The 18,353-nt window shown below is 39.3% G+C and overlaps 1 protein-coding gene across 4 annotated transcripts in view; it reads left to right on the forward strand.

The window, feature by feature from the left end:
* TULP4 (TUB like protein 4) overlaps positions 1–18,353 on the forward strand; it is a 148,000-nt gene that overhangs the window by 93,689 nt on the left and 35,958 nt on the right. For all 4 annotated transcript variants that reach the window (XM_021540432.4, XM_021540430.4, XM_085575269.1 and 1 more), the window contains exon 5: positions 15,713–15,893. In XM_021540432.4, the coding sequence (XP_021396107.1) occupies positions 15,713–15,893 (181 nt within the window). The remainder of the gene's footprint in view (positions 1–15,712; positions 15,894–18,353) is intronic.

Below are 18,353 nucleotides of genomic sequence, written 5' to 3' on the forward strand. Positions count from 1 at the left end.
GTTTTTGGTATAAAATGTAAACACCGCCCTAGAGGGCAGACAGAATGCCATGGGTGACTTGCTAGATGGAGCTCAGCAGATCAGAGAAAAAATGTTATAGGTAAGAAAAAAATAAACAACCTTGAGAAGTCAACCCTACACATTCAGACTTCTTCTTTGGCTGCACAGGCTGGGAAACAAAGACTTTTACATTCTCAGGGTCACCTTGACACCCAGACCCCAAGATCAACCTTATGCAAATAAAATTTAAAAGAGTAAGATTTGCTGAGCTTTGAAAAAGCCATTTTAAAAAAATCTTCTCTACCATTTTTCTGCAGAATTATACAATACTGGACACAGCAGCATTTCCAGCATGGCTGTAGCTGGGGTGCTGGTTTCATTTGCAGGATTTACACTGGTCCCTTGCTTTTCACTGCAGAGCTGACTGGATTGGTGTTTCTTTCCAGATGCTTGCTGTCATTGTGGTTGTGTATGTGTGTATAATTTAGTGCTGAAGGAAATTATGGTCATAGAATAGTGCAAAGAGAAACCCTGCTAGGATCACAGCTGGATTGTTTTCCTTCCTTCATTTTGTACCATCATGGAAAGATTCTGCTACAAGGCTCAAGGTACCACTCAATTTAGACTACTATAAATTCATCCAAGGTAGAGTTATTTTGGGAATTGCTAGTGGAATATAATAACACTAATAATATACATTTCTGCAGCAGCATCTAATAATTTTAGAGTGCTCTGCATAGAATAATGAATTAATTATTGCAAAACTGCTTTTTAAAGCCAGGGAGCCTGCATGCCTCTTTTTGAATCTAGGGAAATGCAAATCTTGACAATAAATAATTTACTTGAGATCAAGAGGAAGAGACAAGCAGCAGAAGTAGGAGGGGAAGCTAAGATCTAATAGCTCTCAGTCCTATGTTTTAAACATGAGGCTACCCCATTTATGTGATGCTCAGTTTTTGCTACTGTATTTGGAAATATCTTCACTTGAGTGTTTAATTTGGAGTGGCTGACTGCCTTTAATTCAGTTTAGCCAATATGTTTGTGCTTTCTAATCTGGATGCTCCATAAGTGGTTATTCCAGGAGACAAACACTTGTTTAGCATCCAGATAAATGCTTTCGAACATAATGGCCAATTCCAGCTATGTGAAAATGACTTGCTTAACTTACAGACTCTGCTGCTGACAAACTCCCTGAAATAGAGACCCAAACCAGCCTCGAGTTTGATGTTGCTCTGTACAGTTCTCCCTAACTGTGTGGTTTGCAGGGGTTGTGTCTAAATGATGATAGATCTTTGTCCTATTCTCTGGAGCTGGTGGAAAGAAACGATGTTCTAAAATATATTTAGATGTACTTGCCTCTGGAGGCACGAGGAAACATGAATCACAGAGGTGCTGGGTGAGAGACTATGCTCAGTTAAAATTAAAAATAGCAAACAGGGGGGAAGGACGTTGCATACATTACACATAAATAAGTGTTTGTGGAAATGGATACCCTTACTAGCTTATTGCCTTACCCAAATTTTCTCCTGACTGTTATGTGTGCAAATGAGAACAGAATACTATTCTAGTCTAGAGTAGCTTCAGCATCTTCCCTATTGTTTAATGTACTCTGCTTGTCAGTACAGTGACTGAAAGATAAATGTTGATATTTAAATTTAGATTTTTCTACTGTTCTTTGTGTTACACTTCTAGCACCTTGAAGGTTGCTAGTGAAAGTATTATATTCCACAGTCCCATGACCTTTAACACAATTATCTTTAAAATTTACATTTCCAGGGGGATTATATTGTTCAGGATCAATTTTCTATTGTCCTGATAAACTTGTTCAGTGTAGTGTGTCTGTTCGCTTCACTCTTCGGTTCTCTTGACTTTCTCCTTCACTCCCTTATGCATGCATCCTGGTGGTTTCTCCCATCTCCTCCATCTTTTCTCCTGTATATTCAGCACTAGTAGGCTGACACCTCTGTCATTCCTTGCTATGGATGGCTCTGTGGCAGCTCTGCAAGAGGAGGGTAATTTCCTACCATATCCTTTCTGTTGGAGACAAGGAAAGGTTGGAGCTGCAATATTGACACCATCTTTTTGCTTGACAGTGTGTGTGGACTCTGGGTTTGTGTTGTTACTGTGCTTGAAGTAAAGCACCTTTGAAGTAGTGGCTAATCTGTAGAGATGGGATGAGAACTAGAGAGGTGGCCAGGGTGGACTACAGTCCTGCTGAAATTGAGCATATAATTGTATATTTTAACTGATATGGTACATACTCTGCCCTGATTGAGCTGTCAGCTGATTTTATTAATACTAGCTAAAATTGTTCTGCATTTTCTTTTAGGAAGAGAGTGTTACCATTCTTCTTGTGGCTCAGTTGTTTTTCAGGTTTTTTGAGCTCTCCTTGTTTGTCAGGGACAAACTTATTTTGAGTCACATGGTTGACTGCAGTGCTTTTTTTCAGCATCATCTCGCTCAGATGAACTTCTCATGAAGGTCATTGGCAAATTTCTGCTGTAGTTCACACCCAGATCTTGAGTATGGACTTGGAGCTGTGGGTTTCTTTGGCTAATTCAGTACATAGGCCTTTTGAATGTGGTTCTGCATGTTCATTTTGGAGGACTAGAAGTCAGTTTTCTCACCTCACTGTGTGTCTGTAGGTCCACTCATTCAGGCATTTCCTCCTCCTGTACCCTATAACCAGAGCACACATCTAGCCAAGACACGGCCCCACTGCCTGTGCTGTCTGACTCTCAGGCAGAGTTCCATACTTGGATGGGATTACTCAGGAGTGGGACTTTCCTTGCAGTTTCTAAATTGTTTTTTTCAGGGCAACAAGAGGCTGTAGGAGTCATGTGGAATATTTTTCTGGTGAGCAGGCTTACCAGATCATGTAGGATCACAATCATGTAGGGATGAAAAGTATATTTGAAATGAAAAATAAATTTGAAATATCAGAGAATGATGTGTCTTGAGACAGTTCTGTGGCATTTTTCTATGCTTGTTTTCTAAGAGGGAGTGTACATAGCAAGCAGATTGAGGACTTTATAAGTGAGAAAATCATGACTTTTGTCTAACCAAAGGGTTTATTTATAATTAAAGAAGCAATGTCAATAAGTAATTGAGGATTTTTCCTAAACCCACAAGTTGTACAAAACATTTTTCCAGTGCTTTTTCTCCCTTCCTGTGTGTTTGCTGAGCTTGCAGTGACATTTTTTCTGTCAACTTCCCTGCCCTCAGGGCCACTCTTTCCCTCTTTTTCTCCCTATACTTTACCCATTAAAGAGATTATCTCTCTTCATGATGGAGAAAGACAGTGTCAGAGAACTGGGTGAGAACTCTAGAGGATTATCCCTTTGTTTATAGCAATATAGTGTAACTCCTTGAACTTCCCTGGGCTTGTTGCTGTTTCTGTGTGTGAAAAGGGAAATCATTCTCCAACAGAGGAAACCCTCAATGAAAATGAGTTAATGTATTTTAATTCCTGGGTATCCCAGGAGGTGCTAGTAACCTATATTTGTTCCCTGCATCTCTGCTACTACAAATTATTAGGGTTTTCTGACAGCTGTAAAGGCCCATTTCTGGTTTCCCCCCCGCTCCCATTTTTCTGTTGTAAGCTTTTATTTCTGGAAATTCAGGGACTGGACAGGATTCTGGCTAGAAAATGACAGGTATATATATACATGCAGGTATATGTGAACTTTGCCAGCATGCTTCCTTCTGTTTGCTTTGAAAATAAGTATATAAACAGGTAGGCTAATTTGATTTACATCCTGCTGGGTACAACATTAACTGTTGTTCGTGGCCCCATTGCAATGCAACATTCACCAGTACAAAAATGAGTAAATACAGGCCCCAAGGTTCAGCCTCTTGTGTGCCTAATCAGACAAAATGAGACTCTTGGTGAAACAGGAAAGCAGCGGCGTGTTAGGAACAGATACCCTGTGCACTGAAGGGTCCTGTAATGCCCTGGAAGAGAACAGTGAGACCCGCAGCAGATGAATTGTGTGGTATCAAACACAACGCAGGGTGCAGGAGCTCTGTATGTTGTTTTTTTCAAAGTCTCTTGAAGCTTGCAGTAGCTGTGCAGGGAGGCAGTTTCTAGGCTGCTACTCACTCCTGCTCCCAGCACTTGCCATCCTATTCCCATGGCAACCACAGAGATGCTTCAGCATCTTTTTTCCGTGACAGGCAGGAGGCAGGACAGGCTTCAGCTCCTTCCCCCTGCCTGCAGTGCATCAGGGTGGAGCCAGAAGGGAGCTCCAGGTGAAGCAGGGGGTGGGTGTTGTTCCTGGGCCAGCAGTGGTGGCATCCCTGTGCTGGCACAGCACACGGTGCCAGGCGTGTCCCTGCACAGGATCAGCTCCGTGCTGTGCCCAGCGCCTGCCGGGGGCAGCCACGGCTCTCAGGGGCTGTAGGAGCTGATTAACAAGAGGTGCTGTCAAATGGTCACCGGTGGCATCAGGGTTTTCATGAGCTTCTCTCTCAGAGTTCTTGAGTTTGGTATGGCTTTAGTCCTTGGCAGGAATTTTACCTAATAAATTCCCTTTAGTACAGTCTGCTTATGGATCCTCTATTTTCATCTGTGAACTATGATTTGCAGTTGCTACTACATTTTCAAGGAAATGGTGTTCTGAGCAGCTCCTAAGCTGAAAGTAAGGATAGTAGCCTTACCTAGCTTTCAGAACACAGCTTAAAACCATAGAATTTATAAGTGTTTGAAAATGTTGCATCTGTTTGGGCTTTGCTGTTGCCTTCTCACCTACATCTGCATTTTCCTGTGGCTCTGAAACGAGATGTTTGTGCTTCCACTCACCCTCCTGTTTTGGTTTTATTCAGGTACTGTAGCACACATTTAATTTGGGCAGTCCTTGCTTATGGTAGTCACACTGGTTAAGTTTAATTATTCTCAGACATCTGGAGTTGTGTAATAAAAATCTTGAAGATGGCCTGCTAATGAGTTGACAGGATGATGAAAGGGAGCTACAAAGGGGCAACTGGGGCAGTATGGGGAAGGTAGCTATTTACTGTAATTATTATGAATGAAGAGAAGGAAGGACAAAACAAAAAAGGTTACAACTTGTAAAATTTGAAAATGTAAGCAATTTTTTTAGACTTTATTAAAATAATTCTTGTTCCTATTAAGAATTTATGGGTTCACATAAAGGAGCCTTAAAGAGGCCAGGGAATAATTGTATTTTTGTGTCTTAACATATAAAAAGGCATTGTTTTCTCCCCGCACTTCTGGATGTAGAGGCTACCAAGTGATGATTACAATGACTTGGGCCACTCAAAATTGCACTGTAAGATACAGTCGTTGAGGAAGATCTGAAAGCCTTATTTTCATTGATGGATGAATTACTCAGATTACTGGGAAAAATGGCTGGAGACTTTCTCTAGCATTGAAGACGTGTTATTAATTAACTAGGCAGTTTATTCAAGATACAAGGACTGCAGACAATGGTTAAATCGCATATAAGCATTTTAACATTGCATGCTGCATAATTGAGCAGCATCAAAAAGAGGACAGGGAAAAGAGACTTCAGTTGTCTTTCAAGATAAATCCATTTGTTATATAAAACAAACAGATAAAACCCATCACAGCTTTACAGTCTAATATTTTAGACTGTTTTTAGAAGCATTTCAAACCTTTGTGGCAAACTTGCTATTCAAATTAATGATTTCTGCTTACTTGTGCTAAGGGGTCTGTAAATATTTACTAAGCTATTTCAGCCTTTTGTAAACAAAATATGTGGGGGGTTTATATAAACTGAAAATGTTTAAATATTTTTGCAGAGTTTTATATATTTGTATATGCTGGAAGACAGTAACACTTTGTTTTTTCTCTTTGCTTGGGGAACTTGATTTTTATGATGATACATAATAGTGACAGATTTTGTGGGAAAAGTAATGTGAATTTTAAGTGGCATTTTGCCTTTCTTTCTTCCATCTCTTTTTATTATATTGTTTTCAGGCTGTATTGTGCTATTTCCTAAATAATAGATATCTCTTTTTTCCTCCTCTTTTTTTTTTGATAGCAGTGTCTGGCTGTATTAGCATTGTTTTTACTTTGCCTTTTTGTCTCAAGTAGGTTTTTATGCATCATTCTGCTGAGAATACAGCTTCCAGAAAGAAGGAAGGAAAAAACTTAGCTTGGTGCACTGTGTAATTTCTTGGTTGCACTTTCCTTTTTTTCACTAGCAATGAGTAGCTACACTGCAGATTTCTGTGCTCAGATGAGGACTTTCTAGGCTTTGCCTTGAGTTCTCGGGAGGGTAGGCAACAAGGATGTTCTCCTTGGAGCCTCTAGGGCTCATCCACAGCTTCAGGAGCTATGGCATCTATCTGTGGGTTTATTCCAGACAATTTTTTTCCTGCCAGAAAGCCTAGTCTGTGCTGCACAGTTACTGAGCGGGTAATTGGAGGAACAGAGCAATAAGGTGATACTTCAATGTGCTTTCTTCTTCCCACTCGCTTCATCTGTGCCTTGCCTAATCTTTCCCTGGATGCTCTTCATCCAGCCTGCAGAGTCAAGGCACTGAGAGAGCTAATGAGATGGTGCCATTTGTTCTAGTCATGAGAGCTGTAACATGGGGGTTGTTTATGGGCTGATGGCATCATGGCTCGTTTTCGCAGTAGCTCCTGCAGTGCTTCGTGTCAAAGCTGTTTCAGATGAGTCTTGTGCAGAAATTTTTCTCTTAATGACTCTGTCTGAAAGGAGTAATACAACTGTTTTACTGTTTTGCTCGTCCTTGTAGACAGGGTATTTTCTGTTAGTGCAAAATCAAATGCCTGAGTGGATTTCTACATCCCTTTGGAAGCACAGTGTACTAGGATGTACAGATCAGCCTCAACAGTGCACCTTGTGACTCTTTCTCTATGACTCTCAGGTCACAGTATAGCCATTTTAGTTGTCTGGAATCTGAAGTTTAAATGCTGCACATTCTACCACGTCTTTGCCTCCCTCAGGACAGAAGGATGTTGATGGCAGTGGCAAGCTAGAGATGGAGGGAGAGATGAAAACTTGTGCTATTCAGTTGATGTGTCCACTTAGCATTTTTATACCCTGGTGCTGTTTTACATTTTGAAGCATCAATGTTTGAGTCAGCAAAGATGAGTGCAAATAGAAACAAGACCAGTTTCTGTGTGGGAGGTGTCAGGTATAGAAGAAGTCGTTTGCCTCTCCTCTCACCTTGCTGGCACTTGTACAGAAAAAAATTTGCTTATATAGCCTGAAGTCTTTAGTTCTCTGAGACAGGGAGCTTACTTGAACTTGTGGTTTTGAAAAGCTCTGTGCTATGCTTCAGCCCTGGGGCAAATAGTAAGAATGAAGTTTTGCAGTGCAGCTCTGCAAGGGAGCAGCATGCACTTATGCTGTATTTTAGGCAGTGTAGGGAAAAAATTGAGACTTCTGCAGGAAGGTGCTCTCTAAGGAGAAGTCGAATGTAGGGTAAGAAAAATGCTTTGTTTGTTCAGATTTTGAACTGGTCAGGAGAAGGGTGCATGAGTGGAAGTGTAATTCCTACAGAGAGAAAACTCTCCAAACTGTGAAGGTTTTACAGCATTTTTCAGGAAGAGTCCATTATTCCACTGCCAAAGCCACTTGGCTGAGAATACTTTGGCCCCAGGATCCCTTCGGTTCATCTAGAGCTTTGTGGTCTTTTCACTTCAGAAGAAATGTAGCTGCCAGTGTGGTTGATTCGGACTTTATCATCACTGGTACTTAATCCATCAATTTTTTGGAGGTTTAGTAAGAAGACCAGGAGCCAAATGGGGTCTTGAACTTGGGGTCAGATGTCTTCAAGCCTGCAAATAATCTGAAACCTTGGTGCAGAAAACAGGGATTAGAGTGATTGAATCTTGAGGAGGATATTTGTGGATTTCTGCACTAGGTTTTGTCTAGGAAAGCAAGGCCAAGTTTCATAGTAAATGGCAGAGGAAAGGTGATATTTTTGGAAAGTGGTATCACATAGTCTTTCCATTGATTTGACAAAAAGAGATAGTATACCAATGAAAAGCAGGAGCAATATCTCTTTATTCTCCAAAACCTTTGCCATCGATGTTTCATCCTGCATGGGTTCAACTTGAGCTCTCTGTTCTTTGTCCAGGATCCAGTTTCTTGTCAGAATTCAGATGTTGAGGGATTGTTGGCAAGCTAAAAAGGAATTAATCCTTCCTTGCTTTCCTTCCTTTTTAAGAGAATAGTCATTCTTCTTCAGTGCCTCATTCGGCAACAGTTTATTACTCAGCCTGACTCCATGTTGACTCAGTTACACTTGACCTCACCCATTCCACCTATTTCCTGACCATGGTGAGTTACTCCTCTCTGCCAGCACACAAGACCTCCAAGGAGAGGGCAGAAGTTGAGGGATTAACTTCCATTAGTGTATAGCTTAACCCAGGGGCTTCTTGATTTTATGTTATGAAATTCAAAACAGCAAGCACATTGCTTCTTAACTGCTTTGTATTGCATTTTCACTGGTTGAGAGTGTTGTCCTTGTTTCTAAGTAATACTATTTTCAGTTAGGGGAAAAAAGCAAACCACAAAACCCCAGCAGAAACTCTCAGACTTCTAAAGCTCTGAATGAGATTTTAGCTTCAGCAGTCAGCATATCTTTCAGGAAATAACTAAAACCTGACTTGGGAATAATGCAGGAGACTGCCAAGTGTATCAGTTGACTTCTTTTCCTGATTGAGTGTTTGTTGGTAAAACTAATTGCATTTTCCCACCAGATGTTGTTTTAGTTGCTATGTATAATTGCATATTTGTGAAGAATATGTGTTTTCAGAGACAGACTTTCCTGGCAATTTTGTGGGAATCAGAAAACAACACTGCTCGAAGAATATCCCAGAGTACTTCTGCTGTGGGAGCTCGGTGGTTCAGGCTTGGAGTTCTGTCCAAGTTAATTGTCACAGAAGATGTTCTGTAGAAGGTGTTCAGCTGTTGGCCTTTTATTCATTTTGCATGCTGCTTCAAATGTGATTTTTTTCACATTTTAATTAAACTGAGGCATATCATTAATGCTGTGAACACTATATAGGAAGGCAACTCTTCCCTTAAAAATCTTAACTGCTTTAAGATGCTTGCTTGAAAAATGTTTTCAAGAGTCAAGAAAGAATATAGACATGTGTGTGCCTGGAATACACAAGTCAGAATTAGTCCAGGTATAATTACAAGAATGTATAATAATCAGTCTTTCTGTGATTTGCCAGAATGCTTTCATATAACATTTCATATAACATCTTTGTCTGGACAATTGCTTCTATCCCCAAATGTCCAGAGTAGTGAATAGCTTGAGATCCCGGTTTTAAAACTACTTATATTTTTGACTCCTGAAGTAGCATGGAAGACTGAATCTCATTTACAATCATTCAGCTACATTATACTATTTTAGAGAGCAATAAAGCCAGTGCAGTTTGAATACCCAGTTTTTAGTATTTCAATATTTATTAAATGGATTTGTTACCAAGATCTCTGATGGATTTACTTTGCCTTCTCATTTGATGGCTTTGTAAAAGCCATCAATGACTTTACCAATTTGATGGCTTTGTAAAAGCCATCTCTCTTTTACCAATGACTTGGTAAAAGAGAGGATGAACAAGCCTGAAAGTAGGTAACTCAGCCAGTGCTGCTTTTGAAAGGATGAATGACATCAAATGAGAATTTCACCACTGCATGTGTGTTTATATATGCAGTTAGCTGAATGATCCTGGGTTGTACCAGCCATGTGGGGGGCTGCTAACTCCTCATGTCCAAAGGAAACAGAGAGTCTTCTAAAGTTTTTGGACATAAAGGCAGTCAAGAAAAATCTAGTGCTTTCCTCCTGAGCTTGTATGTGAATTTTAGTGATGTCTTTTTGTGTCAGTTCAAGAAATCATTTTACAGTGACTGAATTTTTAATGGGAAAAAAAAGATATTCAGCAGGAGATTAGCTATCACACTCACTCTGCTTCTCTTTATTTCTCTCTGTATTTTGAGGTAAAAAGAAGGAAAGCCAGAAATATGACACTGAGAAAAAACAAACCTTCAATTTCTAATGTATGCTAAGAGGAGTTTGCTGCACTGTCTCCTGCTTTGTGATGGAGAAATAGTAAACAAGAAAAGCCCAAGGAATTCAAAATGCTAATACTATATCTAAATGAACTGCAGAATGGTGGAGTTAAACCTTGGCAAGATTGACATTCTTTTGTTCAGCTAATGAATGAAAATAATTAAAGGCAATAATTTCCCCTGTACTTCCTTTGTTACTAAGCCTACCTGCATAAATAGAAGGTTGATCCATCATTTTGTGTATTTATCTCTTTATAGTTCAGTTAATTTTGAATGAGCAAAATAGATTTATCTCTATTAGTATGATGGCAGTATGGTGACAACTATGAAGGCTGTTCCAGGCTGTTCGTATCATAAATATGAATGTTTGTCCAGATGGCTAAATCAGAGCAAACAGAACTAATTCAGCTTTCCTGAACTGCTCAGCATCTTCTGACAGAGTAAATGGTTGACCTTATTAGCATTTTTCCAAAGTGTACTTTCTGAGGTGCCTAGTTTTTCCTGTGGGGGAAAATGGGGGAGGAGACTGAAGAAGAAAGCACAAAGACAGATCTAAATTTTGAGAAAGTGAAGGTCAGTGAAGCAAAACATAGAACGAGGCAGCTGCAAATGGACAGCTGTGCAGGACAAGTTGTTAAGTGGCATCTTGGTACGATGGCACCAAGATTTCAGCAGGTATGTGTGCCAAACATGTACACAAGGGCAGAGAGTAAAACAGAATACTGAAAGGGCAAGGTTTGCCAAGTAGGTAGGAAGAGGAATGCTTCAAACTTTGGAAGTTCAACACTGGAGAATGTTAAAACCAAAAGCTGCTACCGGTCCTGTGGGAGAAGGAAGATCTGTAACTTAAGAAATTGCTCAGTGGAGTTACTGACAGCTTAGCCATGTCTCAGGGAAGATTAGAACACTTAAGATTTAATGACAGATTATGTTAATTTTCAGAATGTTCAGTTTGTCCAGGAATTTAGATGCAATCTTTTCATACATCTTGCATAGTCCTACAAGGCAAGTTCTGTCTGTATGTGAAAATTAGGGGTTTTAAGAATCAGGTTGTACTAGGATGGAGTTTGTTAGATTCATTTTCAATGCTGCTTAAATTAATGGAGTCTATGAGTTGTTTTACATTTGTGAGTTGTTAGATATTTGTTCTTTGTGAGAAGTCAGAGAGGATCTGTTAAAAATCCTGAGCCAGCAGGAGTAAAACAAACACAATCTTTTTTTAGTATTCCAACATCACGATACTGGAATATCTCACTTGAAAAGTGCTACCCTAAAGTAACCTCCAACAGCTTTGTATTTCTTCCAGCAGCTATAGCAAATTCAGCTTCTAATGCTTTAACTTCAGCTTCAGTCAAAGGTTTGATGCAGAATGACAGTCCCTGTTCTGAAAATGTATTGATTAAATTTCCTGGGAGTTTTGTTTAACCAGCAACATTAGAAAACTTCAGTGTTAGTACTAAATGTCATGAAGAGAGGCATTTTGTTTTATTGATATCTTTTGCAACAGTATTGACTGTTCAGTTTGCACAACTGAAACCTGAGATTGGGAATAATTCTGCCTTCTACCCCTCATATGTACTCCAATTATGATAAAGCTTGAGCATGCTTACTGTTGATGAGTTCTATTTACTTACACTACACCAAATTAAATAGCAACAAGATGTGTTATGTGCAAAACAACCACCGCTGTTAGAAAATGAGGGCTTCCTGAGCTGGACCTTCAATGTACCAGGTCTGTGGTCACTCCACTGTAGCTTTGTGGATCTTCGTGCTGCCAAACCACTTTCTGCTGGTCCTGTGTCTGGTCCAGAGCATTGCAGCATCACAACAGATCTTACGGGAGCTGTGGAGTTCAGCGCAATATTATTACAATTTATATAGCAAAGTCACACAGCATGTCCAAATTTTCCTCTTGAGCTGAATTTTTAGCTTCTTGGCTGTTGTAATATTAATCTCTTCATGAGAGGAATACTTCAGAACAAAATACCCCATCTTTTGCTTACTATATGTCTTTTAGAAATCGGTGTATTTCAGACTCTTAGTTGAAGTGTCTTTGAAGATATCTTGGGCATTTAAGGGGGTTGTAATCTTGAATGCTAAGTTTCATGGGTGACAGTTCAAAAATCTTTAGTTGAAAAACCTATTGATTTATCAAAACTAGGCTGTGAAACTTATCTCAAGTTAGCACATAGACTAGAGAGGTCAGCACATTCCAGAGAAAGGCATTTTTCAGGTATTCAGATTTGTTGTAACAGATAGGAATCACCCCACGCTTGAGTTTCATAGAGAACTAAGACACTTGTGTTTCAGAACTGAACCTACCTTTCATTTCTTGGTACATTTGGAAAACTGTGTGTGCTTTCCCAGTGCTGTTTATCACAGTTTCCCCTTCAAAGCACACAACATCTGGGCACTACAGGAGCCCTGCATTTCTGTGACTTTTAATCAGCTACAGCTCCACTGTAGTGTAGGCTTTGTCATGTTTGATATTTGGTAAAGACATACTATATTTATGTTGTGGTACTGGGTGATTTTAGGTATTTGATTATCAGATTTTCCATATGCTGCAAATGCAATTCTGCAGTTGGTAATACATGTAAGATCAGTTGTAATAATAAGCAGTACGAAAGGAGAAGAGATGAGTCAAGAGAAGAACAGAACAAGGGGGCAAAGAACCACCTAAAAATAAGTACTTGGGTTTTTAAAAATTATTATTCTTATCACTTAGCTTTTGTGTTCAAGGGTTAACAAACCACTATAACTTGTTACCTTTTTCCAACATTCTGTCTGACCTCCTACATCTGCAAACACACACACACACACACACACACAAAATTAAGTATCTAAAATGTAACTTCTTAATTCCTCTGTTAAATCCTTTAGGGATATCCTGTGGCTCAACCTTTTGTCTGAAGGTCAAGAGAGTTTTATTCATCTGACATAAGTAGCTTGAGTGTGGCATTTATAACCTGAGTAATGTTATGGATGATAACACCATTAGACATTTTTACAGCTTCAGCAGGAGTTCAGCCAGCAGGACTATCAGGCTGATAAATGCTTTCATCTTAAAGGTTGTATTGCTACAATAACCCTGAAACTTAAAGCTGCTCCTTGAAACCTACAGCCTGGCTGAAGAGATGAAGTGTGCCCTCTGATATTTCTAGGTTGCTAAAGAGCTCTCTCAAGTTCCAGTGCAAGAATTAAGATGCTGACATGCAGCTGCTCTGAACTGGAAATTACTGAGGACTTCATAATTTTAAATTATTTGGGGGCAGTGCTACTCAAAAGAATTAGCTTTAGATTGAGATGAGACTGAACTGTTGAGTGATGAATTCAAAGATTTTGTTCCTATACCCAATTATAAAATGTTTCTGCAGGGTTTTAGAAGGCAGACTCTTGTACTGCTATTTTCAGAAACAACAGAGGCTCACCTCCTCTGTCTGGGTATTTGCTGTTAAAGAACTTCTTGTAGGCTAGTTAGAAACTAATCTCTAGTAGTCTGAGAGTGGTGTGAGAAGCTAGCAAGTGACAACTGGTAGGATTTTGCCTTTTTAAAAGTTTGTTTTGTTGAGATCAGAGAGTGGCTGTGTTTTGAAAATGAATAGTGAAAGTGGCTGTACACTGATCATGCATGTGAAAGCAGTGGAAATAATGAACAGTGTGAAACCAGATGTGATGATACAAGTGGAAGAAGAATAGAATAAGATCTCACAAAGGAGGATAGTGTGAGATGAACAAAGACTGAGTTCTTGGTTTTACATCTAAGAATAGTATTCTGAGGCTGTTTTAACCCAGCAACTATTTCACACAAAAATATTTGTAACATGTAATGATTATAGTTAAGGCAGCCAGATACTGATTTTTTTCAATATTCTTGATAATGGGAAACAACTCCATTGTTTTTCTTAAGATTTTCATTACTTTATGGTAATTCTGTTAAATTGCCATTCTAAGTTTACAACTTTCATTACGTTGATCATAAAAAGAACTCTAGTATTTTTTGTTTGTTTGTTTGGTTTGGTTTTTTTGTTGTTGTTTGGTTTTTTACTAACACTTAAGAAGCCACACTTCCTTTCTGAAACTTTCAAAAGTGCAATAATGACTACTGCTTCCTAGGAGACTACTGTTATATAAGACTGATGCAATACACAATTGCATGCTTCAGGTCTGATACAGCCTCTCAGCAGGAAGATAGAAAAGAAGACCTCTGACAGCAGAGGTCACCAAGGGCGATTGCAGGCTTTGAGCAACAGCTGTACATGGAGATCCTACGTAGGCTGTGATTCTTCAGCTTGGGAAAGAGATGACTAGGGAATTACATAATAGAGGTCTGTAAAATTGTGACCAATGTTAAGAATGTTATTAGGGAACAATTATTCATGTTTCTTTCAGTATAAGGAGCTAAAGGTTGCCAAATGAAATTATCAATTATCAGTGAAGAGGGATTGTGGTTTTTTTTTTTTGTTGAAAGCTATAGGAGTGTGCAGGGGACATACTTGCTCAGTGCATCCTGTTCTTTTACTCTTTTCCAAACACTTGACCACTCTCAAAAGTAAGATACAAGGCTTTGTGAGTTTCTGATCTGGGCATATAATTGTTAGAACCCTAAATTTACAAGTACTGGAAATAGGTGGTACACTGGAGAGCAAGTGTAAGATTTGACCTTCCTTTTAGCTTCATTTTTAATGCTGGCTAGTTTTCAAGCTGATGGGTGCTTTTAAACTTGCTTTAAAGTGTATTTGCCTCATACAGAATTATGTGATGGCAGCAACAGCCTTGGCTAATGCATTTATTGCTTTAGGATTTATTAGTCCTTATTTCCTGATTTTTCTGTTAAAATTAATCAAATATGCAGGAACTTAACTTTCTTAAATCCTCAAGAAGAATTTATTAAAAAAGAAATTGCAGATTCCAGTCAGTCTGACTTTGGTCTGTGATTGGCTATGAACTAGTTTAAAGGCAAGAAAAAAATTGGGTTATCCATTTTGTGTTTGAAATGGTGGGTGGAAGCTCTTCTCCTCTCTTCCTGGATGTGCAGCACATTGCCTTCCCCTTGGCCTATGATAATCTACTTCCAGCTAACTGATCATACTGCTTTTGGTTTTTTTAAGTTTTTGGGGTTTTTTTTCCATTCTCCTACCTTCTTTAGCTCATCAAATGAATAACCTGTCCTTCTCTATTCGGCTTTCTATTTCTCATGAACCATTTGAAATCTCTGCCAGGACCTCACTTTTGTCAGCTGTGTCTTTTCTTTTGATATTGTTAAGACTGATGCACACCTTTTCTACCACCAGGTTTGGGAGTTTTTGTATTATACAAGAATACTTAAGAATCTTGGTAGCCTTTCTGACAACTCACTTTAATTGTGGTAATGATCAAGTTCAAATGAAGTGTAGTGTCTCATATTAAAGTGAATGAAATGCATCCACCATGAAACATTATTTGCTCACAGATTTTACAAACTTACATGTAGACTCTGCTGCTTTAACTTCATTCTTTACATTCATCTTTGCCAGGTCCTGTTCTAGCACCCTTTCACATCCATGACTGCTTTGTTTTCAGTTAATTTCCAGGGTAGCTAGTTAATTACAAGATGTATTTGAAGGGTGATATTTGTATCCTGTGTATCCTGTGGCTGACATTTGGCAGGCCTGAGGGTTGTTGTGTTATTTTCAGGTACTGTTTGGCACTGCTGATGGACAAGTTATCGTCATGGACTGCCATGGGCGAATGCTGGCCCACGTGCTCCTCCATGAGTCAGATGGCATCCTCAACATGTCCTGGAACTACCCCAGCTTCCTGGTGGAGGACAGCAGCGAGAGCGACACGGACTCCGACGACTATTCCCCACCACAAGGTAGGGTTATGTGCACATCCTTCTGTTTCAGCTTTGCATGTGCTCATGAAGACATCTCACATGCCAGGGCCATGTCATGCCCTACAAAACCAGCAGGGTGGCCACAATTTCAAGCTCTCTTGGAGCAGAGAGCTGGTATGGGAGAGTGGGTTTGTTCCCAGCTCTGCCACCAGCCTTGCTGCAGGTCATACCTCATTTGTGCTGCTCTGCCTCTGTTTGCACAAATGAGATAACGACACAAAGCTCAATATGTTTTCAGTGAGGGTGAGTGAAAAACAGTAGACAGGGACATGTCAGGTTTCACTGATAAGCAGATATGAGATATCGCAGTGGTTTGTGTGTATGGAGGTACAGAGTGCAGCCACAGAAATTAATGCACTATTATATAGATTCATGTGAAAAGACAGCAGTACTAGACATGGTGTAAAGTACTATATATTTAGTTTTATCTCTGTTTTGTAGGATTTCTGTAATGCTCATCATTACAGTCCCATCCTTCATAGTCCTGACATAAAGAGTTCCATAAATACTGCAGAAGGCTCAGAAATGAAGATATTTCCTGCAATTACACAGGGTAGAAGCAGGGTGACTGGAGTTGGCTGGAGTTATTAATTCACATGCTTCAGAGCACACTGCCAGTTTGAGAGTCAGGAATAAACCCTCCCCTCTCCTAAGTTTCAATACACCTAGTTTGATGAAATATTTTTGTTTTAAAATCTTTGGAAATCATCAGTAGTGAAGACTTATAAGGCCTAGGTGTCCATGCACAGTCTGTCCCACCCTTCTCATTCAAGTAATAATAATACTTCCTGTTGATGTGCTTGATCAGTTTATAAGCTCTAGGTAAGCTGTTCCTGTGTTCCAGTGTATAAAGCCTGAACTACATTAAGAACTAAGTTTATATAACAGTCAGTGATTGTACAGTGGAAATTTTAAATACATAACAATTATTCAAAAATAATTCTGAATTTGCATCTTGGATCTGAACCTCTGAATTGAGGACTTTTGCAGTTTTAACTCTTAATTTGGATTCAGACCAAAAGATATACCTTTTCCAGTATGTGTCTATATAATAAGATTGTTTTTAACAAATATTGAAAGATAATATCTGATCACCTGGTAAATGTTAGCATATTTTAAAACTGAATTTTGTTTTGGCTTTCATGTCTCTCTTCTAGTACTGGGTAAGATTTCTTACCCTAGAAGGAAAGAAAGAAATTTCAAACTTGCTCCTAAAGCAAGACAGACAACAAAAATAAATTGGATTTTTGTTGTGTTTTTTTTTAAAAATACTGAGGTTCCAGTTGGAGGATGGCGAAATTGCAGAGTACACAGATGAGAGCTTAAATGATCCAAATGTGTGTTTAGCTTTTTCTGAGTCAGTCAGGGGAGTGGGTGGACTCGTTACAAGCCTATTTTAATGATTACCCAAACATAATGTGTTTTCTTTAGAGCAGATGCAGCATAAACCTCTCAAAGGTGACAAGCCTTTGACTCACACAGATGTGTAGGAAGGACCAGAAGTTTGTTGGGATTTTCTTATTAAATTATATACACACAAAGGTGCCAGTTACTAGACATCTTTATCCAAAATGCTTTCCTATCAGCTTTTTTACAAGTTCAGGAAACAATACTACTCTTAACTGGTTCTGCCATTTTTGTTGACTGGAAAGATGTTGGCTGGGCCTTGACAGGCACTTAATCAGGGACCAGTGGCATCTCCTCTCAGAAACTGTGAACAGGAGTTAAACACCAAAATCTACAGATGGCAATATTGATCATGAAGTATTTGATTGAAGGAATTTTAGTGAATTGCTGAAAAACAAGCTCAGAGGACCAGAGACTTTGCAGAAATGGTTTTTAAAGCCAAGTGTTCCTTTTGGGCTCATGTCTACTTTTGGGTGCATTGGATCCTGTTATGTAGAATGGCAGGTGTCTTTTCATGCTACTGCCTAGACGTTTAGTAATTTGTGAAAGGTCAGTATGTTCTCTTAGAAGTTCTTAAAATGTCTCTGTGTGACTTCAGGATGAGTCCCTGGTACCTACCCAAGCAAAAAGGGTACAGAACAAATTGCTTTTAATGTCCTTATATTGTTCATCATGCTGACTTTCAACTGGGGTTCCTAGAAAGTCTTCTAAGGCACTGGTTTTCCATTTCTTTGTCACTTTGAAGTCTTGAGAAAGACTGAAAAACACCACTATGTAAATTAATAGTATGCGCATAAATCACTGTGGATATGTGCAGTAAAAATTGACAAAGTAAAAGCACTGAGGTTTCACAGAAATGGAGAAGCTTAACTAGCTAAACCTGCTTTGCTTGTGCCCACAGATGTTGCAGAAATAAACCGGTAGGGAGGCTTGGAACAGCTCCTGATGGTGGTAGGCTGAAGTACAGTGTGTTTCAGCCTGGATGTGATTATTTTTGGTTGTTCACCTTTTGCTCACTCAGAGCCTTGTTTT

Source organism: Lonchura striata, chromosome 3, assembly GCF_050655825.1.
Source record: "Lonchura striata isolate lonStrDom1 chromosome 3, ASM5065582v1, whole genome shotgun sequence".
Classification (NCBI taxonomy): domain Eukaryota; kingdom Metazoa; phylum Chordata; class Aves; order Passeriformes; family Estrildidae; genus Lonchura; species Lonchura striata.